The sequence below is a fragment of the Anas platyrhynchos genome, chromosome 2, assembly GCF_047663525.1.
Source record: "Anas platyrhynchos isolate ZD024472 breed Pekin duck chromosome 2, IASCAAS_PekinDuck_T2T, whole genome shotgun sequence".
Taxonomy (NCBI): Eukaryota; Metazoa; Chordata; class Aves; order Anseriformes; family Anatidae; genus Anas; species Anas platyrhynchos.
This window is the reverse complement of record NC_092588.1, coordinates 99535193-99563104: the sequence shown is the minus strand read 5'-3', so window position 1 is coordinate 99563104 and position 27912 is coordinate 99535193. Positions and strand designations below refer to the sequence as shown.

General features: G+C 37.8%; 1 protein-coding gene across 2 annotated transcripts in view; it reads left to right on the top strand.

Moving 5' to 3' along the window:
- AMPH (amphiphysin) overlaps window positions 1–27912 on the top strand; it is a 121018-nt gene that overhangs the window by 69019 nt on the left and 24087 nt on the right. For both annotated transcript variants that reach the window (XM_013095266.5, XM_005014958.6), the window contains exons 4-14: window positions 2162–2256; window positions 4559–4654; window positions 6177–6284; window positions 6670–6755; window positions 8475–8550; window positions 9462–9544; window positions 12357–12495; window positions 14283–14411; window positions 20572–20679; window positions 24413–24436; window positions 26049–26072. In XM_013095266.5, the coding sequence (XP_012950720.2) occupies window positions 2162–2256; window positions 4559–4654; window positions 6177–6284; window positions 6670–6755; window positions 8475–8550; window positions 9462–9544; window positions 12357–12495; window positions 14283–14411; window positions 20572–20679; window positions 24413–24436; window positions 26049–26072 (968 nt within the window). The remainder of the gene's footprint in view (window positions 1–2161; window positions 2257–4558; window positions 4655–6176; window positions 6285–6669; window positions 6756–8474; window positions 8551–9461; window positions 9545–12356; window positions 12496–14282; window positions 14412–20571; window positions 20680–24412; window positions 24437–26048; window positions 26073–27912) is intronic.

The window sequence follows — 27912 nt, the reverse complement described above, 5'->3', positions numbered from 1 at the left end:
TAAAAGTTGGCACGCATTGGTATGCCTTGAGTGTGGGATTTTAAGGGTCTTTTACTTACTCTCTTAGGCGGGTACATGTCTGAATTCTGTAGTATTTAACAACAACAACAAAATCTATGTAGGTAAAGGTGCTTTCCCAGAGACTAGTCTGTGGCTGAGCTAGATGCAGACTGCAGGAGAGATTAGAGAGAAGCTGTGTTCACATGCTGCTGCGAGAATTTAGGTTGCAGGTTTAGTGTGCAGTGTCCTCGAGGGCAGGAGTTCAGATATCAGAAAGGATCAAACGTGAGCAGGGATTTGCACCCCGACTGGACAGAATACATGCCTTCTTAAGCATGGTGACACTGCTGGTTTTGCCTCACCTCCAGAGTTTATTCATATGCAGTCACCTGAAAGAAGATTTTAAACGAGTCCTACCTGGAAAAATGTATAAAGATCATCTATATTTTACTATAATCTGGCATATTATAGACAAAAAAAAAAACAAATAAACAAACAAACACAACCTCTGTTCAGTAACTCTTTCTTAACCAGATACATAACCACGAAGGAGAGAAGGAAGAAAAGCATCTTAAATCCTTATGCTATACAAATTCTTCGAGCTGAGCACTGTCATTTAGAAGTACTCCCAATACAATCCCCAAAGAAATCAAATACTCTGTTTTGGCAAGCACCTTTTGATTAAAGGGTGAAAGCTTGATGTTATTCCTAAATCCAGCCAGTTAAATCTGAAAATCACACTAGAGATATTTTCAAGACAGCACAGACATGCTGCAGCAGGCAGACTTTGGCTGGAGAAAAAATGAGGTTTTGTTTGTCTGTTTGTTTTAAGTTAATGCAGGTCAAACATATTTTTAGCAGTTAATGTTGTTCAGCTTTTGCAAAGAAGTTGAAATACATTTGTCATTTTAAAATTACTGATTCTGAACTTAGCGTCTTATGTGAGATCATTTTTTTTTAACCTGTTTCTAAACCATATTCAACATCTAATGTATTCATGCACCACTCAGACAGAAAGGCAAACCCCAGTGCCATCACTGAGGGCACCAATTTATTCACTGCAGACAGATTTAGACTCTTTCTTGGAATATAATGGAAGCTACTTTACATTTAATCCAGGTCTTCTTTGTATTACAGAGTCATAATGATAAATAGTCCCTGTTGTTGTTTCATCTGCAGTGGCAAGAGCTCCAAAGGTGACTGATGCTGTTTGGTTCAGTGCACTTCTCTGTGGACAACACCCCACTGCAAGTGTAAATAAGCAGTGGGCTCCACATACAGCTACATGTACTGGGTTGGCATAAAGGATAATTGTTCTTCATAAAGCCAGGTCCATTGCAACACACTCCCCAGGTTCAGGCATGGCTTTTCCCTCAGCTTGCAGACGCTGCCTCTGCTCTTGCCAGTCCTTTGCTTCATTACTTGCATACCTTTAGGTCACCATCATTATTACGTGCACAAGAATAACAAACTTTTCTTAATTAGTCTCACTTTACATATGAAAGCTCTTGAAACTTTAAAAAAAAAAACAACTTTGAAAACAAGGAAACAAAGAGGTCCTGAGATACATTCTGCCTTTGTACAACCTCTTCTATTCCAGGCAGCACTTTTGTTCAGGGCGGAACCCTTCTAACTTTTCTCCTATGTCCATTCCATAGACAGCAATTCCCAGAATCTCTGCCATTTTAACCACCTCACCTCACCCTGGATACACCTCCTTTTGCACACAGGCAGGCATGGTACTCATTATGGACAAACTAGGAAGCTATTCTATAGGAAGGCAGAGATGAGAATAAACAAAGTCAAGTTGTTTGTTTGGCTTCTGAGTGATAGTGTTTTGATGAGGTATTAAATGTCTCTAGCGAGCAGGACTACCCTCAGAGTTGTTTTTGTGTTCAGATACGTTTAGTTCAGAATAGCAAATGAAATTCCAAATTTGATAGGATTTTTTTTCATGTATATAAATATGGGTTAATTCTACTATGGGAGACATTTCTTATTAATCTGGGAGAGCTGGCTAAATATAATGCTTTTGTTTCAGCTCTTGAAAATTATATTCTAAACATGGCAGAGGGAAGTGGGGTACACATTGGCTGAAATAAAGATATTTATTAACTGTCTCTTGTAGTTTGCAGTTATATGTTCCTTTTCCTAATTACAGGCATGCAAGATGCCTCAAAGAAGCTTACAGAGTCTCTCCATGAAGTCTATGAGCCAGATTGGTATGGACGAGAAGATGTGAAGATGATTGGAGAGGTAAGATGCATGGAAAGAAGAAAAAAAATAGTATTTTGGTTGCAAATGGATTAATCTGAGCTATTTAGGAAAAGTGTACATCTGATGCAGTTTTACAGTCAGGATTCTCAAAGCAATTGAATATTGAAAATTATTCAATCTGCTTATTCTTGTATGCTGTTTAATAACTACAAAGTCTGTAACACTAAACAAAGTATCTGTTGGAGCACTTGTCTCTCTCTGGCAAGAATTTATACTTTAAGTCCAAATTAAGTTGCAGGCTGCTGTTCACTTCAGCCTTTACTAGGTTCCTTCAGTGATTAGAGAAATATAGGCTTTTCTAGAAGGTACAGTGGGAGTCTGGCTTGAGGTACTTGAGGTGCCTAAGTAAACATCCTTAGATCTGGGGAATTCTGTCAGCAAAATTGCTGGTGGTGACAAGAAGGTGTAAACTGTTATCAACGCAGCTTTTAACCACCTGGGATTCAATGTGCAGGGCCTTCTGGATAGTATCATTAACAAGAAATTGGAAGACAGAGCAGTTTTCCCAAATCAGCCTAATGATTGCTTTCTTCCCTATGGTTGCCTTCCTCCACCCTTACCTGCTGCTGAAGGCATGACATGTTTTTGATTTTAAAAGCACTCAACTTCCAAACAGTGTAAGTTACTATACCATACCATTTATATCCTTTTAGGTTAAATGGCTGGAAAACCTGCTGCTATATCTTGCAGTAGCACCTCACCTTGTATTTATAGGCTATTAAATTGTACACTCAGAATTTGTAATTGTGCATACAAGGACCAAGATTTGATCCTTACTCTTTATTAGGTATAGAAACAAGTGTTAGGTGTGTGCTCTTAATAAGAGACTCATGTGGGCAACATTACTAAATCACTGCTCCTATTTTTGTCCCAATATGACACAAGTATAGATTTATGCATCCACCAACCTGCAACTCAAAAGAATGGTTTGTTTGTGCTGTCCAAGATATAAATTATCCTTCCAAAAAGGGTACATCAAAGTGACCTACTTCTGCATGGCAGGAAAGATGATGTCTTAAAGGACTCTTTAGTGTTGGTTTTGGTCCCATTAGCTTAGAAAACCTCCATGATCTAAAATTGTCTAACATGTACATCAAATGCAAAGGACAGGCAGTTGCTTGCTGTGATCTAATGCTCTGCTGACCACTGTGATTAAATGTTATCTTAATAAATGAGGTATTTTATAAACATGATTAATAGATTGTAATAATCCATTAGGGGCTCTGCTAGGGTAGCAAATGAATGAATTGAACGCTGACATCACACAGCATTTACAATATGTCCTATAGTAGCCTGTGGTAAAGTAAACACTAGGGAGTAGCTTTCTGGACTTAACAGCCCCTTTAGTAACCTTCCCATCTAAGGAAATTCAGACATTTTGAAATGTGCAAAGGGGGAACAGGATGTTTAACATGTGCTAATTCCTTGCTCAGCTGAAAACCCAGGACCTCAAGCACTATGTCACTATGCAGCAGGATTTTGCTTTTGGCAAAGATTGGCACCCTGTTCCTTGTAACATCAGCCACATTAATATGTTCTTAAAAACCTTAAAGCTGCAAAGATTGCTGCCCACAAGCTACAAAGAGGACTGGGGAAGACCACAGTAGCTTCTGGAATTAATTTTTTTATTTTGTCTATTTATGTTGGCAAGTTTCAGATCTGGAGTCCTAGTTCTTTAGCAGTGCAAGGTGGAGTTTGGTCTGTAAGCCAGCAATTTCATCACATGCATCTTAATGGCACAAAAATTATGGGGGGAAGGATAGACCTTTCTTACAGAGGACCTCCACAGGTTTTATTTGAAAAATGACTGAACAAAACTAATCTTACAGATCCTTGTGATAGCTGGAAAAGCCACCTTTTTTTTTTCCTTTATTTATTTTTTTTTATTGTTGGTTGTACATCTCTGTAAGGAAGGTTCATCATCAGTGAGCATACTCTATGCTAGAGCTGCTTCAGATTCTGCATTGGTCACCCTCAGGAATCTGAAACCCTGAGGAAGACCTTGAATCCATGATATTATTATATTCACACAGCACTTACTAGCTGAATGAATGAAAAAAAATAATTATTAAACTGAAACTTCGTTTGTTGTTAATTAAAGCTTGCCACGTCAAGGTGTTCCTTTTAATTTAGTTTATAACTGCATTCTGATTTATTGACATAAAGAAGATTTTTAAACCTCAGAACGATTAATCTTTACCATTTACATTTGTATTTCCCCTAGGTTTGATGTGGAATTAAACTATTACGTGCATTTTTCTCTTTCCATCTGCCTTTACAGAAATGTGATGAACTTTGGGAAGACTTCCATCAAAAACTGGTGGATGGGTCGTTGTTGACCTTGGATACATATCTAGGACAATTTCCTGATATCAAAGTACAGTAATGTTTCCCTATAAAGGACAGTTTGTAAAAATCACCAATTAATGTTGAGTCATAATATAAACATAAAATGAAATTTCACACACGCAAAAAAAAAAAAAAAAAGCAAAAAGATTGGGGTGGTGTCTTTCTCTTCTGTAGGTCTGTAAACCAATCCTTGACATTAGGCTGCACTAATTTTCCAAAATAATTTTCGTGCTGTAGTACTTGGATGTAAATTAGCCTTTATTCATAAAACTTTTACAATGCTTTTTCCTGCTTCAATTTTATATGATAAGAGAAGATTCTCATTGACTTCAAAAAGGATGGATTAAGCTCTACAGCTGTTAAACTGCCAGATAATTTCAAGATGAAAAGCAGGCCTTTTGTTATTAGCCAGATGCAGCTGTGGTTATCTAAATGTCTTTCTCTTAACCAAACCATGGTTCCTGTCTTTTAATTAGTTATAGTAAGACTTTGTAGTAGACATGAGGAGAGACTGTTACGCAGATTCTAGCCTCTCCCAGGTCTCTCTTGGTGTATAGTTCAGGGAGCTGTTTGCTAAATGAAATGCATGGGGATAAAGAATGGTTAAAAGTGAGAGGTAGATACTTTAATATTTGGATGTGGCTATACAAACATAGCTGGAAATTCTTTGTGATGATTTAGAATTGAATACGTATCATACAGCCATCTCCTTTGACATTTACGTCAGGAACTAATATAAAAAAAAATCCCAACATTACCGATATTCAGTCTCAAATTTGATACAAAAGTCAAACTGTGCTTATGTCTGCTTCTGCATGTGAAATTCACATATAATGTAGAGCTTTGTAAAGTCAATATATATATCAAAGGACTTTTGCAGTTAAATTCGAAAGCCTATTTGATGTTCATTGTTCCTAATATAATATATCTAAGTTATGTGTCAGAGTAGCCATACTGAGAATTATGTTTTAAGCATTTTTTCTACTCTAAAAAAAAATGGGTTAATTATTCACTAAATTTTCACATTATGTGTAAGGTAAAAGCACAGTGTTACCATGAGTTTAGCAGGTCCACTTATTCTGGAAAATGAGACAAGTCTTGCATAACATTGATATCCCACTACACCCACAAAAAAAGTCTTACAAGCAATCTGTAAATGGATTTCTCTTCTCTTCTCTTCTCTTCTCTTCTCTTCTCTTCTCTTCTCTTCTCTTCTCTTCTCTTCTCTTCTCTTCTCTTCTCTTCTCTTCTCTTCTCTTCTCTTCTCTTCTCTTCTCTTCTCTTCTCTTCTCTTCTCTTCTCTTCTCTTCTCTTCTCTTCTCTTCTCTTCTCTTCTCTTCTCTTTTCTCTTCTCTTCTCAAAAAAGGTGATTAGTATGTCTCTTTTTCCATCCATGCCCATGCTCCTTTATGTTATTATAGTTTGTCAGCATGAATGGCAAATGAGGGAGAATGAAACATGTAAAAAACTTGAAGAACTACATAGGTAAAATAATTTAAAAAAAAAAAAAAGTGTCTATTGTGCTGACTTCCCTTTTTACCTCTGTGTAGACTCGGATTGCAAAACGAAGCAGAAAGCTAGTGGACTATGACAGTGCAAGACATCATCTAGAAGCCCTGCAGAGCTCAAAAAGAAAAGATGAAGGAAGGATTACCAAGGTAGCACATTTGGAAGGATGTTGACCGATGACTTTGGGATCTCCATTTCTGTGCAGAGACCTAGAGCAAAGCTTCTTTTCTCTTTCCACTTTCAGAAGCAGAACTAGTGATAGATATCCTTAAGGATATATGCATATTAAATATTTTGGTGGATGGTGAGGGTATGCTTAGCCAATTTTAGGAGTGAGTCCCATTTGAGATCTAACTTTCTCTCTTAACGAGATATAGGGCACAGCAAGTCCTGTGTTGGCCTATTTTGTTTGCGACTAAGTCACATACTTTGTTAAAAATTTAAATACAGACACAAAAACAAACACAAACACAGCTTTGTCAGGTTTTGCTATGTCTTAAAGTGATAGGAGAAGTCATCCTGTTTTTGTTTTAGGCAGAAGAAGAGTTTCAGAAAGCACAGAAAGTGTTTGAAGAGTTTAACACTGATTTGCAAGAAGAGTTGCCATCTCTGTGGTCACGGTAAGCCTAGACAGATATTGTCTAAAGGGCCTAAAGGGAAACTAATGAAGGGGAACCAGGAGATTTTAATGAGCTGATAGAAAGTTCTTGAAATCTGGTCCATCATCTTTTTGAAACAGTGAAAGGGAAAATGCCTGATAATAATACAAAGTTATACTTAAGTAAATATATTTATACTTATTTCTTTCAGCATACCTTGGCAATTAAGACACTTCTTTATCATGTCTTCATTAAAAGGTGGAAGAATGTCTCCACTTAATGGATAAAGACCTGTGGCAGAGCACAGAATGGCAGATTTTGACTAGAGCCCACAGCTTGTATCACCTTTCTCAGAAACTTTAATGGTGGATACCTGATCCTTTTGAGAAAAAACAAACAAACAAACAAAAACAACAACAAACAAACAAACAAAAACTATTGATAAAAAGGTTCAAATATTTCCACTGTTGAGTAACTGTATAGAGCAGCCACATACTGTTCTAGAAGATTTGCAATGGGTCTATTTATAGGTCATATTTCTCTAAAAGGTGTAGAAGCAAAGAACTTTACAAAAGTATAATTGTTGTTTTCAAGTTCCTATAAAATAACACCAAAGCAATATAAGAAAGTAAAAAATAGTATGTAATTATGATTACGTCAGAATACACGTTTCATTGTTTTACACTGACTGTGTTTGTACTGTAAAGACATTTGATGGAATAGATCATTTATTTAGGATGTATAACTATGGATGGTGTTTATACAGAAAATGAGCAGGAGAACAAAAGCAGTAGAAAAATAAGCATCTCATTAGTGTGCTACGTTTCTTTAACAAATGACAGTCTGGACTGAAAGTGCATTGTGAGTCACTGAAGTATCCTTTGTCTCCTCTGCCCTCTGAACTAACTCCTGTTAAATATGAGATCAATATTTTTTTTTGCTGTGTTTTTGTCTATTTCAGTTGCAAGGTTTCTTAGCATTCCAATATATTTGTTTTATGGGTTTACTAAAAGTAAAACTGCACATTAATGATCTAGAGTAAGGACCCTTTTATTTCAATATGTGTGTTGCCTGTCTCAGTGAAAGATAAAATTTAATTCGAGCAATAGTCATAGACTGGAAACTATGTTTTAGGAAGCAAATGCTTGCAGAGTCCTATTTTTAGTTATTACAATTCTTCAGAAGGAAAATGATCCATAGAGTTGACATTTTGCAAGCTTATTCTTAAGCCAAAGATGATTTTGGTTAATGAAAGTTAAGAGAAATTACATACGAGAGTTTTAAACAGGGAAAAATAATAATTCAAAAACTAAGAAAACACCTCTTGCTGTTAAAGTGTGTGGAAGGCACATAATCACTCACCCCAAGCAAGCAGATTTTTGAAGGCATGTGCAAAAATGTTTGTTCTATATTAGAAATTATTTTCTTTCATACGCCTGAATTTCAGGATTGTTTCATTAGGGAAGGCTGAGTACTCAGGCTGAGTACTCTAAGCTGTGAATGTATGTGAATGTATGTTCCTCCTGTGCAGAGTGAAATGTGATGGTTCTTAACAGAAACAGAAACAGTCATGAGCAAATGAGTTTGAAGTTTTGATATTCACTCAAATTATTTGCTTTGCACAGAATAGTAGTCAAGAATGTTGCTTGTGGTCTGGAAAAAATTAATTCATTTTCCTTTGTGGCCATCCTACCCCCATCCTTTATTCTCTTTCTCCTTTCCCTGTGCCATCTTCCATAGGCGAGTTGGCTTCTATGTGAACACCTTCAAAAATGTATCCAGTCTTGAAGCCAAGTTTCACAAGGAGATAGCTTTAGTGAGTAAAATTAGTATCTTATGTATAATGGATTATATGATGTATTTGTTTACATAACAGCAAATAAATGTCTTGTAACACAATAGTAAAAATCAAGCAGCAGCACAGATGAGAATTTGCCCTAGGTTCAAATTTGCACTATAATTCTCATATTGGTTTCTATTTGTCATTTTTGTACTCCCCTTAAGAAAAAGGTAGTCCATACAACCCTGGATTATGATGCATTATCAGTTGTAGCATTAATTTCACTTTTTATGTTAATATTTTCTCTATTCTTCTGAACATTCTTTTGCCTTCAGTATTTTTTCTATGTCCAACTGCTAAGCACCACATTGCTTTAAACAAGAGAAAGTATGTCAACCACAGCCTTTGAGACCATTACATGCATTGTCGGCAAAGCAATATTAGATCTGTCACTATTAGGTAAATACAGTAATTTCAGTAAGGACCTTTTGAATGTGCTAAACACCTAGTTGGAATTCTATTATCTATAGTAACTTATTAACTTATAGAAACCAAAATGACACAGAAAACTTGCTTGACCAAAGTCCCACTTGAATTGGGATCAGGTTTTTGAGGGGAAACATGAATCTTCTCTGCTGTGCATGTTGCTTCAAACTTCAGGTGACTCCCTCCATCATAGAGCAGACAGCAGTAAGTCATATTTATAAAGTTGTTCTATTAAAACCTTTTTTTTTTTTTGAACTGCTGTTATCTTTGACAATGTTTCTATTTGATTCTGAAAGGTTTCCACTTAGACTTTTTATATAAGCAGCACTGTTTATCTGTGGAAAGAGCTATTTACAATTTTAAAGAAATCAGAGCAGTTACCAAACATGATTTATCACCTGTGTTTTTAATCATCACTGTAGCATTTCATGTAAACTCAGACAATTTTTTTGTTTTCTTAGCTATGCCACAAACTCTATGAAGTAATGACGAAGCTGGGAGATCAGCATGCAGACAAGGCCTTCACCATTCAAGGGGCACCAAGGTGATTTTATTTCTTATTATAATGAATTGTGTTGCAGTTAGTTTCAGGACAAGTAGTAATCACCTACACCATATATAGCGATCACTGCACAACCCAGTCACCAAGTTTGTTCATTCAGGAGGACAGAAGTTCTTCTCAACATGGGTAGAGGTGCAAAGCTTCCTTCATTACATACTTATTTTTCCTTTGGAAATAAAATAAAATAAAATAAAATAAAATAAAATAAAATAAAATAAAATAAAATAAAATAAAATAAAATAAAATAAAATAAAATAGGGACAAATTTTCAGCTGCTGCAATTTAGTCTAGTTCACTGTAGACTATTACAGCAATTTGCACCAGCTAAGTATATAGCCCATTTATTCATAGGTTATTGGTCTACAGCAATGTTGCTAAATTTCAGAATATTTTTAAAAGCCTTGAATTATAGCATGTGTTTTTAGTTCCAAAAGGCATATAATTAGGTGAGAATCCTGACCTTTTTAAGTCATGTTTTATCTCCCGTGCTCATGGAAAAAAGTCAGGAAATGGGATCGGAGTGTATCATAAAAGCTGAAAAGGTGAAGTAAAAAAGAATGTCACAAAATGCCATATTTTTAATGACTTCCAAGAGAAATCTTGTCATAAAATAAACACAAAACCAAAAATGCATAAAAATCAGATGGTGCTTTCTTAAGGTCACTGGATGCTAATACACTATTTCTGATTTTTTACTTGCCTTTCTCAAACAAAGCCTTTCTGACAGAATTTGATCTCAATGCTGTAATATTGATAAGAAAGGTTGAAATTATAAAACAGTGGCACTTATTTCAAACACAATGATATGAGTGAATTTATGTATTCACAATGAGTGAATACATAAATGCTGAATTTTCAGCCAATCCCAGCTCATCAAGAAGCAATCAGAAAAATGTTATGGCTACTGCTAATCTGCCTTCAAGTCATGCTCAGATTAGCAACAATTAAGATTTACCAAGCAGCATAACATCTGCCTCAAACATATGGCTGACATTTCTGCATTTCCTTTTATCTCACTTTGGAAGGACAAAAAATAGAATACTGGAGCTTCTAACCTAATGCAAAATTCAGAACAGTTTTATTAAGAATGTGTCCAAAATTTTAGTTTCTGAGGCAGACTATATTTCCCACTGAGCATTTGTAAAATATTTTTATGGGATGAAATAAAATGCTGTGTGAGAAAATTTGAAGTAGTTTTTGTAATAAACAAGTATTTTGGCCACCTGTATCTACTAGACCATCCCAAGCATGCACACATTCTCATTCCCATGGAATTTTTCTTTCCATCAGTAAGAGAGAAAAATAATAGGATTAGCTACAAATGAGCCGGCATAAGTTAATGCTGTGTGATGTTCTTAACTTATTTTAAAGATGCTTTTTAAAAAAATGAATTATTATTATCATTTTTTTAAAAATTACCATGTTGCTCTCTTCTTTGAGATCTACTATATTCAAAGTGAAGGAGATTTTAGTTATAGGTCATCAACTTTGAGTTTTTTTTTTTCTTTTTTTTTTTTCTTTTGGTTCAGCCTTCTATAAGAATAACAGCTTATACACAGTATATTTTTGCTATACTGTTCACAGAGGCTTATGTGAAATTCTGGATAGATTTTGAGTTTTTATTATTAGTTATTGTGCTCTGAAACCTTACTCGGGAATGGGTCTTTGTAAGATAAAACAGTTTTCCTTTTTAGATACATGACAAGTAGATAATAGACAAATATATTATTTAATATTTCCTTTAAAGAACTATATTTTTAAAAATTTAAACTTGTATATGCTATTGAATATTCTATCCTGAAGGCAAATATTTTACCTGGGAAATAAATTTCTTAATAACTGCCTTTTTTTTTTTTTTCTTTTTTAATATTTCCACAGAAAGAGGTGGTGAGTGTGAGCTAAGTCTATCCTTTCCAAGGAACTAATTTTTCTTGCATTAACATTAGGAACATGTTTATGGTGTGGTCTCCTCAATCATGTAGTGCTTCTGTTCTCCCTGAAGATGTGTAGGACTCGCTCTTCTCTTACCAAGTGCCATGGTTGTTGAATGTTGTAGTTTATAGCTTTCCTGAGTTGTAAGCTTTCAGCATTTCTAAGTAGCTTGAATATGTCCCAGTGTTTATAGCAGGTCCCTTCACAGGAAGGGCAGATCCCTTTTCAGGACTTCATCAGATCTTTTCTTAATATCAGCAGAGCTCTGCTGAAGTCACTTGACTACTGCTTGTTTATAGTTGTGGTAAGTCGTCCTTCTAAATAGTTATACCTGTACAATCATCTTAGTTGTGTTTTATTGTATTGATATCTTTCTGAAGTTGCTGATCTTTTGAAATTATTTGCATTATTCATTGTTATGTCTTCTTCTGGAATTTTTAACTTTACAACCTTTTATTTTGAGAGCAGTGTGAAATGAAGACAGTAATTCAAACTCCCATTTTATGACAGTTACAAACTTATACATAAAACATTTCAAATACGGAAGCTGAAAGAAATGCAGGTATTCTGTTTACCTCAAATTATAATGATCATGTAAACAGATACCGCAGATGTTCCAAAAATAAAAATCACTCAAAAATTAAAACTTCATTCAACACAATAGATGGGTGAATTTTGATTGTATTTAATTACAGTTTTGATTTTAATCATTATTTTACGGTTCAGTTCATCTGCAGTGTATACTGCCTTTTGAGGTCACTGGCATTACATACAGGATGCAGTTCAACTATTGCATCAAATTTTCGAGGTAATAAATCAGCATGACGTGTATGTCCTGACCATTGCTTTTATTCTTGTCTAGTGATTCAGGTCCACTCCGCATTGCAAAAACACCGTCACCACCAGAGGAGGCCTCTCCCCTGCCTAGCCCTACTGCTAGTCCCAATCATATGCTGGCACCAGCATCTCCGGCACCAGCCCGGCCTAAATCACCCACACAGGTAAGCAGAAATCTGGTGAAGGAAATTGGCCAGTTGTGCAGTAAAAGATAGCTGAGATACTACATATGGTAATATTTTTCATCTGGGCATGGACTGAGAAACAACAGGGAGGTCACTGCCTCTGTTGTGCTCAATACTGGTAATTGCTTGTTCACCTCTGTGTCACAAGCATGGGTGGAAAATGGTTTTAATTTTTTATCAGGAAGAATGAGGAAAACTTAAAGTAGCTTGAGAACAAGAAGGACTAGTGGTAACTAAGCAAAACACACCTTAAAAAGTAACATAGATTCTGAAAACCTGTATCTCAGCAGAGATAATCTTAAAAACCCATTTCTTAAACTACCTCATGAATTTCAATACATTATATGTTGCTCATCACCATTCTTGTTCAAATTCATACTTACAGTGGAAAAAAATTAGTCTTGGAGTATCACTCGTCTGTCAACATGGATTTCCCTCTAAAACAGTAAATAACAGTACAAGTACTGCTGTGATATAACTACCGATAACTAAAGGCTTATTAGTTGTTATCAACACTGGATTGAGAAGTTCGATGTTTCTAGAGTCATTTTTAGAGTCATTCACCAGTATTAGAGAAATAAGAATCAGTTTCATGAAAGGCATCACCTGTAACATGAGAATTGTCGGTGATACTCTGTGAACATATCAAAGACAAGAAAAGATTTGTGTTGATGTTACTGATGTTTTCAAAATGGGGTGTAGCTTCTGTGCTGATTGCTTTTTCTACACATTGGAAGGAATTTTATTTTCTAGTTAGTTACATGTGAGCACACCTGTTGTCTTTGGTCTCATAAATGGTGACAGCCCAGTGCCTGAATGCTGATTTGATACAACTCAGTTTAGTCTTACTAGTGCCAATAGTGTTACATCACCTGAAGAATTTTTTTGATTTTTTTCATTTTATTTTGATGGAATTTAAAAATTAGGAATTAGTAATATTCATAGTATAGTAATTAGCATATTCAAAGTATATTAGTAATTAGTACTATTCAAAGCAATAAGCTTATCATGGTTATGTGAATCTCTGGAGACCGGGGTGAATTAGTGACCTAGATACCTTTGAGGTGTGATGGTTCACAGAAATTATATGTTCTTAGCATTAAGTAGGATTTATGAGATAGCAATACGTAGGCATAGACAAAATACCAAAGATACACCAAAGTGATCTGAAGAAGGCAAAAAGCTGTGAAAAGGCCTGTTCTGTGAAACACTGCTCTTCCAACTGTGTGGTGCATAGGAAAGGAAGTGCCCTGCATTGTGTTTCCATCAGAGAAATTTCAACCAAGAAATGATGTTCTAAGAGGGTTTTGTGTGTGTGTGTTTGGTTTTTGTTTTTTTTGAAAGTCATAGAATCATAGAATATCCTGAGTTGGAAGGGACCCTTAAGGATCATCAAGTCCAACTCTTGACACCGCACAGGTCTACCCAAAAGTCAGTACATGAAGGTTTCTTTTGAGTCCATTGAAATGTTATTAACACTTATTTTTTGTGTGTGTGCCATCTTTTACAATTAAGACAAATATAGGACACTTAAAACTTAGGACATGTAAAACTTGAATTGGAACGAATTTGAAACATAGCCTTGCAAGGCTTCCATCAAGGCATCTGATGATGAGCAACCAAACAGTTCATTTGGCTCCATGGCTTATTCCTACATTTAACGTGAAGCAGCAGAGAGAAAAACCCGTCTCAAGCTTTTTAGACCTAGCTTAAAGCACTTTATTTTATCTCTGAACTAGTCTGTGATATTTTTGCTGTCTCCCTAGCTGAGGAAAGGTCCGCCAGTCCCACCACTGCCTAAGCTCACACCCACAAAGGAGTTGCAACAGGAGAACATCATTAACCTATTTGATGACAACTTTGTCCCAGAAATCAATGTGACAACTCCATCACAGGTAAGCTTCAGTGGATGGTGAACTATCCAACCTTGCAATCACCTGAAGTTCTCCAAGACTATGGACTTAAGGCTGATCTCAGTGGGGAGGGAGGTGAAGGGTTTTTATATTATCTTGAAAGAGTCACATACATAGTATTTTATCTTTGAATAGGTCATGTATGATCATACAAAAGGGCTAGCATTGCTAGCATATAGGAAACATGATTTTTCAAATAAGAGATGAGATTTCCCGGTGAGAAACCTAACTAAAAATACTATGAATTGCATCCATGTTTGCGATTTAAGTGAATTCAGGTTTCATGATAAACTGAAAGCTCATTTAAGATGCTTCTTCTCTAATTCCAAGTGTCTCAAGAGGTATTTTGCAGTGGTCCTTGGTTGTTTCTGTTTCCTTCATCAAAATCATATGATATATACCTTTTCTTTTTTGAGTGATTTTTTTAAGGAGCTTTGCTGTCTTAATCAACTCTTTGCAGGTGTAAAAGGCTACTCCAGCTAGATTAATCATTTGTTTGGTTTTGATTAACAGAAACATCAGTTGCATAGCAGAGATGAGATCATAATGACTTTTTATCTCATTATTGTGAAATTTAAAATAATTGCATAGAACAAACAAAAAACAGAGTTGTATAAAATAAATCTGTATAATTTGCATTCAGTTATTCAGATTTCATGCAGTTAGGGTAGCTGCTGGTTGTTTAATAATGGACCATTTCTATTATGGTAATTACAGCTCTGAAAATTGAGCCTGTGACTGGTAGACTGTGAAGAAATATTGCAGATCTGAAGCTTATGCAGAATGTTTATGAATGTTTGTTTTCATGTGAATTATTGTTTTTGTACTAGTTCTTTTGACATCACAGGAGAATGTAGGCACAGCAGTGAAAAAGATAGTTTAGAGAATTTGAACACGTGATGTTTTGTTTTCTTGCAGAGGGGAGAAAAAAGTGTTGCCTCTTTTCCACAGGGATCTTTTCCATAGAGTTTTGGAAGAGGAAAGAGTTATTCATAGTTAAGCTCTCACACAATTAAAGAATTAATGGCAACTCCCACACTGTGGAGCTGGTACACAGCTGCTGCAGGGCCCCTGCAGTAAGGGGATTGGAGATCAGTTGCCTCATTGTTTCCAGACTTCACAGGAGTTACCACTCTGGCAGTGTAAGGCTTGACATCTGTTGTCAGAGCCAGTGTAACCTGTGCTAGATGTGGCTGCCTGCATTATAAAGCTGTATCTACCTAACCTTCAGCTGTCAAGCCACCTATGGAAGCAGAAATGTAAGTGATTTGCTTTTCCATCAAGAGCTGACACCAGAATAGAGCTTTAAACGAATATGTCACATTTCCAAATTTTTTACAGCATTTCTACAAGGGATTGGTATAAAAATGTAATGGCATAATAAATATGGGGCATGCTCTTGAGAAAAGAAATCTTTCCCTGGTCTTTCAAAGAAAAAATTGATCTCCCTTCAGTGAGTGATCTATGTCCCTCCCTCCTCCCCAGTCACTGACCTGTGAATGACCTAAGTTATTCCCTGGACACCTTCTCTTAAATGATCTGCCCTTCTCCCTCCACAAAATCCATCCCCATCACTAAAGCAGCCTTACTGTATCTGAGACCTATGAATGTGTACAAGAACACACAAATAGTGTGATACAGTAGGGTTTATATCCTCCTATAAGAGAACCAATAATTAAAAATATATTGCACATAAACCACAACAAATGCAGACATTTCTCTTGGTGCTTATGGCATCTCCTGTACAGCCAAAGTTCTTTTTTTTTCTTTTCTTTTTTTTTCTTTTTTCTTTTTTTTTTTTGGGGGGGGGGGGGGGGGGGAGGCAGTACAGAGGAAGCTGTCAAATTTGCATATCTCCTTAATGGTTCGGGACTTCTCAAGGGACCACTGCTGGTGTCCATGGCACTGTCCTCATGCAGAGACATAAAACCAACAAGCTGATGAATAGCACTTTGCTGCTTTAATCCATCTTTCAGAGAAGATTATGAATAGGCCCAAACACTTTTCTTCTCTGGAACACAGAAAGCAAATAGCCTGTAACTGTTTTTCATCTTTCTTTACCGAGCAGCAGTAATACATTTGGTGCTGTACAAGATGCTGAACAAAAGACAGTTCTGCTTGATGCTGTTGAGTATTCAGCTCAGATTCGATAAAGCAGCTCACACTTCCAGTTTATTAATTTTCAAGACTGGATTTAATTACTGCTAAGTAAATGACATGAGAAGATTTGATATCTGGGCAACCAGATGAGAAGATTGTTTAGAAGTGAGTGTTCCCTGCTTTATTTCTTGTTTTCTTCTCCTGTCCCATCACATTACTGCCATGTGTTTGCTATGCTGAGGTGCTGAGACACAGTGTGGATGTCTTTGCAGCTTTGGCTACTAAATTAAAAATCAGATAGCAATTTTCATGGCTAATCAAGTTACTCATTTTGGACAGCTGCTTAAAAAAATGTTGCTAGTGTTCCAATTACTAGAGTTCAATAGCTTGGACATTGTAGGACTTTATAATATGGTCTCCACCAGATGTCTGTGTCCAGAAGTCCTGAAGTGAATAACACATAGCTGAAGCTATTTTAAAGCTTGTACAAAGTCTGTGTGGAGAGGGGATGGCAGTTCTGGCAGTGCTTACAGTTTTTTATGCCTTCTCCATCCATATCCATTCAGGGGTGCAGCCTTGCCTCTACAACAGCTGTCTCTTTCAAGTATGGTATTTATCCATGCTTTGTAATGCAGTGGTGGAATTAACACAGGGTGATTGCCAGGTGTTCCTGTAATGGCTTTGTCCTTTATGGAAGGATTTCCTGGGGTTCCTCATTTTCCTAAATCTCAGTCTAACTTACACTATCTCACTTACACTATAACTTTGCTTGGGCCTTTGTTCCTAAAGTGACAAGAAGCTTTCTGTTTGTTTTGATCTGAGGGTAACTGATAACAGTAATTTTTGCAGTCAGTGATCAGTAAACAATCACAACAGATCCCTTAGTTGCCATCTTGCAGGACCTAATCAAGACTCCAATTCTATTGACTCAGTCCTCATAAATAACATCTTCATTCCTGAACCTCACTGAGAGTTAACTAACTTCTCCATCTCCGACCATTTCTGCTTATATACTAGCTAATGCTGTGTTATTTCATCAAGCTGTATGACCATATGAGTAATAGTGCCTCAAGGGTATATGTGATAAAATCTAAATGTATCAGTTGAAAGACAAAACTGAATGAATGTAATGATGGCCACTGATGGGGAGGGGTGTATTGGTTTTGACCTTTTCAAGTGTGAGAACATAACACAGCTTCAGTGGGTCAGACCAGTTATCTGTCATCCCCAAGCGTCCAAAAGCAGAGGTCAAGGAAGAATATAAATTAAGGTGAGCAAAGCTGATTCTCCTTATATTCCTTTCTCCTGAAGTCTTCCTGCCTACAGCCAGTTGCACTCAGGGGGTTCCTGAACATGGTTTCTGCATGTTAATCATTCTCAACAAACTGCTTATGCACAGATTTTTCTGTTCAGCCTTTCAACACATGTAGGTTTTTCGCATTCACAGTACAGGCAAGGACTCCCCTAGCTGAACTCTGTGCCACATGAAGCAACATCACCTTTTCTTTATTCCACATCTGCTCCTGACAACTTCCCAGCTACCTTCCTTCTTGCTTTGGGGACGTCATAGAGCAGTCAGCCCTTGTGCCTCTCACAATAGCGTAAACCCTGCCTATGTTGCCCAGCTACCAAACTGAAGAATTCCTGGCTACTCCATTGTTCTCAGCATGGGAGCCTTTAAAGGAGTTATTTTGACCCTGTTCCCAGGTGGCTTGTGGCTTATGGAAGCCATTAATTATCTGCAGTTGGAGGTTAATTACCTACAGTTGTTGAACATTTGTTTACAGATAGTAATACTAATTGGGAAAGTTCACATTCTTAAATGTTTTAACAATACATGTAGAACAGCTTTGTTGATTTATTGTCATCTTGCTGTTCTTATGACCGTCCTCTTCTTGTAGACTTCCCCTGCTGTACACTTTTATCAGGGGCAGAAGTTTGAACTGTGTGCACTTTTGGTCTGACCCTGTGTTACTGTTCTTAAGTTAAGATTATATATGAATGTATGTGTAAAAAAAAAAACAGTATGCCAATGATACCGTTTCCAAAATAGCACTCTAATTCTTTACTACCTATATATTCTATATATTGAAAGACAAGCTTCTCTTGCTGTTCAATAAACACTGAACAACTACAAAAAGAACAATTCGAAGATTAGGTTCATCTAAGAAGGTACATCTGAAGGTGCACAAGTCCATGGGACCTGATGAGATACACCCCCAGCTCCAGAGGGAACTGGCGGATGTAGTTGCTAAGCCTTTATCCATCACGTTTGAGATGTTGTGGCAGTCAAGTTCCCACTGACTGGAAGAGGGGAAACATAACCCCCATTTTTAACAAAGGGAAAAAAGAAAACCCAGGGAACTATAGGCCAGTCATTCTCACCTTTGTGCCTGGCAAGATCATGGAGCAGATCCTCCTGGAAAATATGCCACGGGACATGGAAAACAAGAAGGTGATTGGTGACATCCAACATTGCTTCTTTAAAGGTGAATTGTGCCTAGCAAATTTTGTGGCCTTCTGCGATGGGGTTACAGCATCGGTGGATAGGGAAAGAGCAACTGATGTCATCTACCTGCAGTTCTGCAAAGCATTCAAGACTGTTCCACACGACAAGCTTCTCTCTAAATCAGAGAGATGTGGATTTGATGGATGGATCACTTGCATGGCCAGCAGGTCAAGGGAGGTGTACTCTGCTTTTGTGAGGCCCCACCTGGAGTACTGCTTTCAGCTCTGCAGTCCCCAGCGTAAGAAAGACAGGGACCTGTTGGAGCAGGTCCAGAGGAGGGCCATAAGGATGATCAAAGGACTGGAGCACCTCTTCTAGGAAGACAGGCTGAGGGAGTTGGGGTTGTTCAGACTGGAGAAGAGAAGGCTCTGAGACTTTATAGTGGCCTTCCAGTACCTAAAGGGGGCCTGCAGGAAAGCTGGAGAGGGAAAGTTTATCAGAGTGTGTAGTGATTGAACAAGGGATGATGGCTTTAAACTAAAAGAGGGAAGATTTAGATTAGATATAAGGAATAAATTAATTACTACACAGCACTAGAACAGGTTGCCCAGGGAAGCTGTGGATGCCCCATCCTTGGAGGTGTTCAAGGCCAGGCTGGATGGGGCCTTGGGCAACCTGGTCTGGTGGGAGGTGTCCCTGCCCATGGCAGGGGGGTTGGAACTGGGGTCCCTTCCAACCCAAACCATTGTATGATTCTATGAACTAGCAGTGGACAATACTAAACTTGTTACTAAAACTGAGATGCTTGCCTAGAGTATTTATCGTTAGAGTATTAAATCTCAGCAATGGACTCACACTAATTAAAAATTACATTTCCTGTTGAGGGATGGTAATTATTTGCTTGTGTTAATGTACAGAGGGAAGAATTTCTAGTGCACTGAAACAATATAGATATTTACAGTGACCTCATAGGCCTTGGCTAATTCATTAATTGAAAACAGAAAAAAAGCTCTAATGTGTAATCCAGTTTTGTAAGAGCAGATCAGGTTACCAAGATTTAGTTAGAGTTACGTAAGACATTTCCTAAAGTTTAGTGCTAAGTGCAGCATTAAATGTGAATTGTTATTCTTGTTCAGAAATGAAATTTAATTTAAATGCATTTATGTCCTCCTATGTTGACATATTACTAATGTTTGTGTTTGGGGAGAGATTTACTTGTTAGAATGTGTGGACGTTGGGCACAATTTATACAGTTTTTTAATTTTGCTGTCCGCCTCAGAGCACTTAGAAACGTGTTCAGAGTCAAACAGTGAACACTCGACACTTTTTCAAGAGGGTTGCAATTTGTTTAGCCTGAAAAGGAGTAAGTCCACTACGCAGAAAACAAGGTCATCATAAAAGTGAAGCTCATAAAAATAAGATTAAAAGCTACACTAAACCTCAAGAAAGTCTTCAGAGCTTCCTCCAGTCCTGGATTGAAAATGTGACCTTTTTTTTTTTTTTTTTTTTTTTTCCTGGGCCTTTTAACATTTTGTTGCCTGGGTCAGTTTTTGAGAGATGAGTTTTTCAACAGTTATGTTTCTCTTCTGACAGAATGAAGTTCCTGAAGCTAAGAAAGAAGAATCTTTGCTAGATCTGGACTTCGACCCTTTCAAGCCAGAAGCTGTATCAACAGGAGTAACTCATTCGCCCATGTCTCAGGTATCTCTTTGCTTTTGAGGCAAGCAAAGCACACAAATGCAAAGTACTGTCTATGGTAGGAAAGGTTTGCCTCGTGTACAAACGAGCAGTGTATTGGCAGTGTCTGAAACACTTGATCTTCCTGAGCAGTTCTTGTCAGCCATATATCTTTCCCCTTTAGTAACCTCATACTTGCTGATATACTGGAGAAAGAGGAAGTTGTCAGGTGGTAAAATGAGTTGTCTGCCAGTGAGAATGGTTGCTGGTACCTTGGCCTTGACTTTGGCATGTCGTTATCTTCCTTCTTTAGAACATCTCCTAATGCTAACATTATAATCCTTCATCACCTGCTTTTCTGACAATGTTTCTGACCTAGCTTTGACTTTTCATGTCTGGAAACAGGTGTAATGGGGCCTAGGTCTTATGGAGTCAGCATGCAATTGTTTTGCTGTGATGGAGTTTCCGTACCAAGCAGGGGATATGATCTGAGTGGTTTTGGTTTCATAAATTCATTTTAGATGTAATCTCAAGGAAAGTGAGAGGATGGAATAGCATACTCCTTTGCAGGATGTTGTGTTAAAGAATTTTGTGTTCTACAGTAATATTTGCCATGGTAGTTTCTAGTTTCTCCCAGCAATATATTAAAAAAAAAAAAAAAGTTGCTGATTTTCTTTAGTTTGCCTTCAAGCACTTACTATTTTAAGATCCAGAACTTGCCCTCACTACCCCTAGGGCTGATAGTAAAATACAATACTTCCCCTGTCCAGCAGAGCTAGAGCTCAGTGTTATACATAGACAAGGAACCAATATTAGCACACTGTTAGCAAAACCTATTATCCCTGTGGCTATCACTAACCTGCCTTGTACTATGAGAAATGAGAGGACTAATCAGCTGTTCAGGAATGCAGCACTGGGAAAGGAGTGAGCAGATAAGAAGCTTTAAGGCTGAGACAGTCCTTGATCTTGGTTAATTAATTTCTTATTAATTATTAGTCGTCATTATATAATGAGATCCGTACTGATTTCTGATGGGTTATGCACTGTCAGAAAAACAGTGCAGTGTCAGCACTCTGAACAGCAACTGAAGTTTCTCATTGTGGTTTGCTAGGAGTGTTTAATTATAATAGAGGCCTTGTGCATTTTGTTATTTTTCTTGCTTCCTGGAAACAAGAAAAGTAATCACTTGGCACTCAGCAGTGACAGAAAATTCTGTCTGTGACTTTGCTAACTGTCCCCTTTCAGCCTGTCGTGTAATAATCCTGATGAGAGCAGTGGGATCGTTAAAACAAAAACATGTAACCTCACAGACAGACCATGTTTGTCCTGACATCATACTGTACAGTGTGACTGGAGTATATTTTATTACTTTAATGAAAATAGTTGTTTTAAATTTAACTGTACCATGAGATAGAGAATATAATTCTGTGTAAAAAAGTACATTGTAAGTTTCCGTCTAGGTACGCAGGAAGAATTAACTGAGCACCTTCCATCTCTTCTCCTTTCACCTCTCATCCCACAAAATATACATGTTAAAAATGGTCCACATCCACAGGCATGTGTGGAAGAGTGTGCTGTATTTTTAGAAGAAGGAAGAATAGGTCTGCAGTCAAGTTTCAGTCTCACTGGATGTGACAGAGTCATTCATATGGGAGCACAGACAGAATTAAATCTGTGACTGCAGTATTTGGAGACCCCTATGCTACTTTGCAGGGAATTAGGAAGACAGCCTGAAGTGGTCTTTCTATATCTGTACTGGTTTTGCCTCAGTTATGGATATTTTCCCTTCAGCAAACTGTGCTGAAGGAGTGAACTGAAGACAGGAGTAATCTGTATTTTGATGCCTCGAGAGGCCAGACATGACTTCACTATTGATCATTTAATTACCTCCCCCCACTACTCAGCCACTGTGATCAGATTACAGTAAGTGAGCCCTAGTCTGCCCTTCCTCACTTGCTTTTCTGTATTGTTGTGGTTTAACCTGACCGGCAGCTCAGCACCACACAGCCGTTTGCTCACCCTCCCTTCCCCAGTGTGATGGGGGAGAGAATCGGAAAAAAAAAGTAAAAGCTTGTGGGTAGAGATAAAGACAGTTTATTAGGGCAGTTTATTATGATAGAAAATAAATATTAATATTAATATTAATGATAATAATAATTATAAGGTATACGAAACAAGTGATGCACAATGCAATTGCTCGCCACCCACTGACCGGTGCCAAGCCTGATCACCACCCCTGATCCCGGCCAGTCACCCCATAATAATTGCTCAGTATGACACCGCAAGGAATGGGACATCCCTTTGGCCAGTTTGGGTCAGCTGTTCTAGTTCTGTCCCCTCCCAGCTCCTGTTGAACCCCCAGCCCCCTCACTGACAGGAAGCTGAAAAAAGCAAGAAGCTGAAAAGCCCTTGGCTTAGTGTAAGCACTCCTCTGTAAGAACTAAAACAACAGCATGTTACCAACATTATTCCCATCCTAAATCCAAAACACAGCACCGTACTAGCTACTAGGAGGAAAATTAACTCTATCGTAGGTGAAACCAGGACATATTTCTACACCTGCTTCTGAGGTGGCCTTTCTAAATGTGCCTGGCCCTCAACTCCTTTTGCTAGCTGTGGTCTGTCTTGCCTTTTCCTCAGTATGTTCTCTTCACCTTGTGCACAAAATCTTGTGAGAAATGAAAGAAAAAATAAGAAAACGAAAATGAGCAATACCCTTCCATGGAAATCAGTAGGATGTCTGGGGGTTGCACCAGTTAGGGCTAGTAGAAGAGACCTATCATTTTTCCTTTGAAGTTTGAATGTTCAGCTAATAAGGTTACACCAGAATGAGCATGTACACTTGTGAGTTACACTTGCAGAGGACACACACCTCTGGACTTAAAATTAAACCGATTGATTTTGTGGTTATAAAAAAGAAGCAGGCAAGAAAAGAAGCCAGATGCAGCAATTCTTTCTCTTAGGCAAGTCTGAGGTCACATTTAACATTTGTAAATATTTCAGGAAGAGATTTATGTTTTACTTTATGAATATCTCACATTTTCATTTTTCTTGGACTTTAACTTAGGTGTGAATATGGTAGATGTGTTTCAAAATACCTCCGATAGAATTTGAGTCCAATTAAAGGAGTTTCTTCTCATGTGGGAGCTATTAATATTAGGCTGAAGTCTGCTTCTCTTCTTTCATTTGTCCACTCGGCTCTTTTGTTGAGAGGTCACTAACAGTTATTGCTTAACAAACTGGAAAACACAATTAAAGGTCAACTTTCTAGTTTTCTTTTCCCAAAAGCATGTTTTTGTTTTCCTTTGTTGTGTTGAAGTTGTAAGAAAACTCACTTGTTTTCAGTGGGTAGCTGAATCATTTCCTGCCTCAAAATCCTGACCTACATAAGCTTCTTAAAGGTTACACCTTGCAGAGGCACCTGTATGCACCTGTTGAAGGTCATTCAGAGTCAGCAGTTCAGAATCTAGTTGTTACTCAAGTATGCAGCAGTATGAGTTCACTGGAAAACAATTGCTACTAGGAAGTGGGAAATACCACAGTCCACCACTTAGTGCTCATCCTACTTAACCAAAAGGGACATATTATGCAGATATGTACACACACACTTTCAGATTTAAAATACACACATATTATAAACATGCTTTTTTATAAGTTCTCTGACGTTAGTTAATGCATGCAGTTATGTAGCATGTTGAACATACAGTAAATGAACAATGTTTTTCTGAGAGTGTCTTTTTCCTCTCCTTTTTTTCAGACATTGCCATGGGATCTATGGACGGTAAGACTGACTGACATTTATCATTGTGAATTGGAATGTTTTTGTGCATATGATTTTTAACACCCTCAACTCAGATTTATAATGCTTTCCCCAGAAGCAAGATACAGAATTTATAGACCATGACAAACACTTTAAAGTATATGAAACCACCTGGGATTTTTTTAAAACCAACAGGGAAAAAAAAATATCTCTCTTGCTTGGCCTACAAAACCTAAATGATGCCAGAAATCTAGGCTAATAAGATTAATGATCATTACAGCTAAATGTTTGCTGCTTTTATTCTCATCTGCTTTATAGTTTTCCGAGGGTAGGAATGGATGCTAGTCACTTCTCTTAATTATCTGAAGATATATTTCCTTTAACTTGTAGGATTTTAACCCAATGGGCACCTATTTTCTCACAGTTCAGGAGTGAAGAGAAAATTTAACTTGTTCTTTTAATAGTGAGCATACAGTGAACTGGATTTATTCACAAAGGCAGTTGCTGCTTTAGAAAGCTGCAGAGATCTTTCTTTACACCTCTTCGTGTCAAATCAGATACAATGATCTGCAGGAAGAAAACAGCTTGTTTTCATAGGTTTTCTTTCAATTTTTGTCATGGAGATAGCTGAGTTGATTTGACATGCAGCCTGGAACACCCATTTTTTGACCTTTTTCAGATTCAGCCAGCACGGAAATCTGTGAATGCTTCTTGTGCATTCAGATTTGCAGCACTATTTTGTGAACACATGGCTTATATGATGTATATTAAACACTCATTTCTTTCTACTGGGAAAGGTTAAATAAAGTCTGGAAAAAGTCACATAGGCATACTAGCCAAAATTGCAAGGTTACCAGTATCTAGACCAGCTAAAATAACCCAGAAATATTTCAGATTTATAGCTTTAAACTAATAGTAGATATCTTTGCCATTGTCTTTTTTTTTTCGCAGTTTTATTTATAGCTCATTAATGTGATGTATGTATTGTGTATTATAATTAATTCCCTCTTTGCTTTATTTAAAAAAAAAAAAAAAAAAAAAAAAGCAAGTAATGAGCTTCACAGTTAAATGTTTGAAATTAGGACTATTCGACCTTTATGGAGTTCCTCTTCATACTGAGTGCAGAGTAGTTGTTGATCTTCCTTGCAGAATTTGTATCTGTTCAAAATAGTGGTATAGACAGCTGGCTTTGTGGCTTGATGCCTTACTGTGTGTGGATGCAAATGCCTCTTCATGGTGCAGTGATGGAGTATCAAAGCTGCGCACTGATACCAATTTGGTTGCCTCCTTTGTGTTTGCTGTATCAGAGTGATTCTTCCCTTCAATTGAGATGTAGTAGGGTACCCATGATAAAAATGTCAGTGGGTCTCAGAGGAAGGCAAGGCATGAGAAATATTCAGTGTACCTGTAGAATTTCTTTTCTCATACAGTCCAGTGGCTAAAAGCGTGGCTTAAAATCAGGGGCCTGTGATTAGTCTTCAATAGAGTGACTCTGCTGCTTCTCCACACCAGTTTTGTAACTGCTGCTGGTTAGGTAATGATAATTAATGAACTTGTGCTCTAACAACAGAAAACAACAAAAACAATCTTGTTTTCTATGCTTTATATATACTTTTTTTTTTTTTCTATACAGACAAGCAGCGAATTGGTGCAGCCGGTAAGCAAACCTCCCCTCAAAATCACAACCACTCCAGATATATGCTTTATTCAATGTGGTATAATGTATAGTTTTCTGTTTTGTCTATCAGTGCCGCTCTTCTAGATTGCAATCTACTGCCTCCAAATGTTGCAAGCCACAAAGCTTTTCCTTAAACTGCTTAATTTAGTCACTTTCATTCTTTAAATTAAAGCTGCTATACTAAAATATATATTTTGTGTTTTCTCATCAAGTCCGCCTTTATCTTTTTCATCTTGTGTTTTTTCTTTGCTTTTCTGTCTGCTTAAAGCCTGACTCTTCAAAAAGTCTTTCCCTGTGTAACCTGGTCATGGAGGAAACCCCAAACATTGGGTCATCAGAAGATATTAACAGAACCCAAACTGATCTAGGTTCTCTCAACTGGGGCCTAGATGTTAGCAAACCCAGTGTCAGCCAGGAAATTACTGCAGGCAGTTCTTTGCTTTTCCCTGGGGCAGAGCAAACCTCAAGCGAATCCGTGGGTATGCTGCCTGCTAGTATTTGGCCTGCTGTAGGTGAGCAGGAGGATGCTGCACCAGGGTCTGCTTCAGTAGCTGAAAACCAGAAGACTTCACTGGAGGACCTATTGGATGCTAAAAATGTCCCATGGGAAGATGTGGTGACCAATCAGCCTTTAGAGAACATAACCAGTTTTGAGACACCCATCCTAGGAACTGATAGCTTGTTGGATAAACCCCTCCCATGTGATGTGCAAATGTCAGAGGGAGAGCATGAGGAAGAAGAGCCTCTGTGGGCAGGCGACAAGTCAAGTGAAAAGGTAGAGACCAGAGCTGTTAACTACAAGGAGTTAGAAGGTACAGAGGAAATGGAAGAGCAAGGTTGTGAAACAAAAGGAAATACTGAGGCAGAGCTTCATAAGGGTTTAGCAAATTCAGAGTGTGAAAGTTTAGTCAGCACAGAGGCAGAAAATTTACATGAGTTGGAAGACAACAATGGTGAAGCTGGGAGAGCTAGTGTTGCTAACCTAGAGAATCCTGAGGGAAAAGAATTCAAAGAGGTAAATATCATTAATGTCATTGAGGAGGTAGATGGAGAAAAAGCATTGCTGAGCACAGGATTGGAAGATGGGGACACAGTAGTAGTGGATGACTATAAAACTACAGAAGGCACTAGCACTGAACCTGAGAGAGTCTTTGGTGTTTGGACTCAGGACCATGAAAGGATGTTTGAGGATGGCTTAGACCAAAATGACAATGTTACTGGAGAGAATCCATCCATAGAGTGTATAAACAGGACAGAGCACGTTGACTTAGAGGTAACTGACCACACAGAAAAGGACCCTGCAAATACTGGAAAAGTTCTGTGTGACACTGAATTGTTCAGTGCAGAAGAGTCTGGTAAAGGACCTGAAGACAGTAGCATCAGCCTCCTTCCAAACGGTAGTGCTGCTGATGAAGGCCAAGCTACTCCTGAAAAAGTGCGGGCATTGATGCCTGAGACACATGATGCTGCTAGCACAAACTGCAGTAATCTTTGCCTGGATAATACAGAAGACCAAGTGACAGGTAGGGCAGAAGCAGCAGTCACTGAAGAGCATCCTAGTCACGGTGGTATTCCTGAAGTCTTGGAAACAGACCCCTGGCTGGCAAACTGGGATCCAACAGTTACTAATGACTCCTGGGGGTTTTCTAACCTGTCAGATGGCCAAGACAATGGACTGGATAATTGGCCCTTTTTCCCCCAGCAGCAAGGCACAGAGGAAGGTAACATGGAAAATGCTTGGCTAGGCATTAGTGATAAATGGTCTACACAGGACCTGGGAGGGACTGATAACAGCTGGGGAGAAGTAGGTGTAAGCACA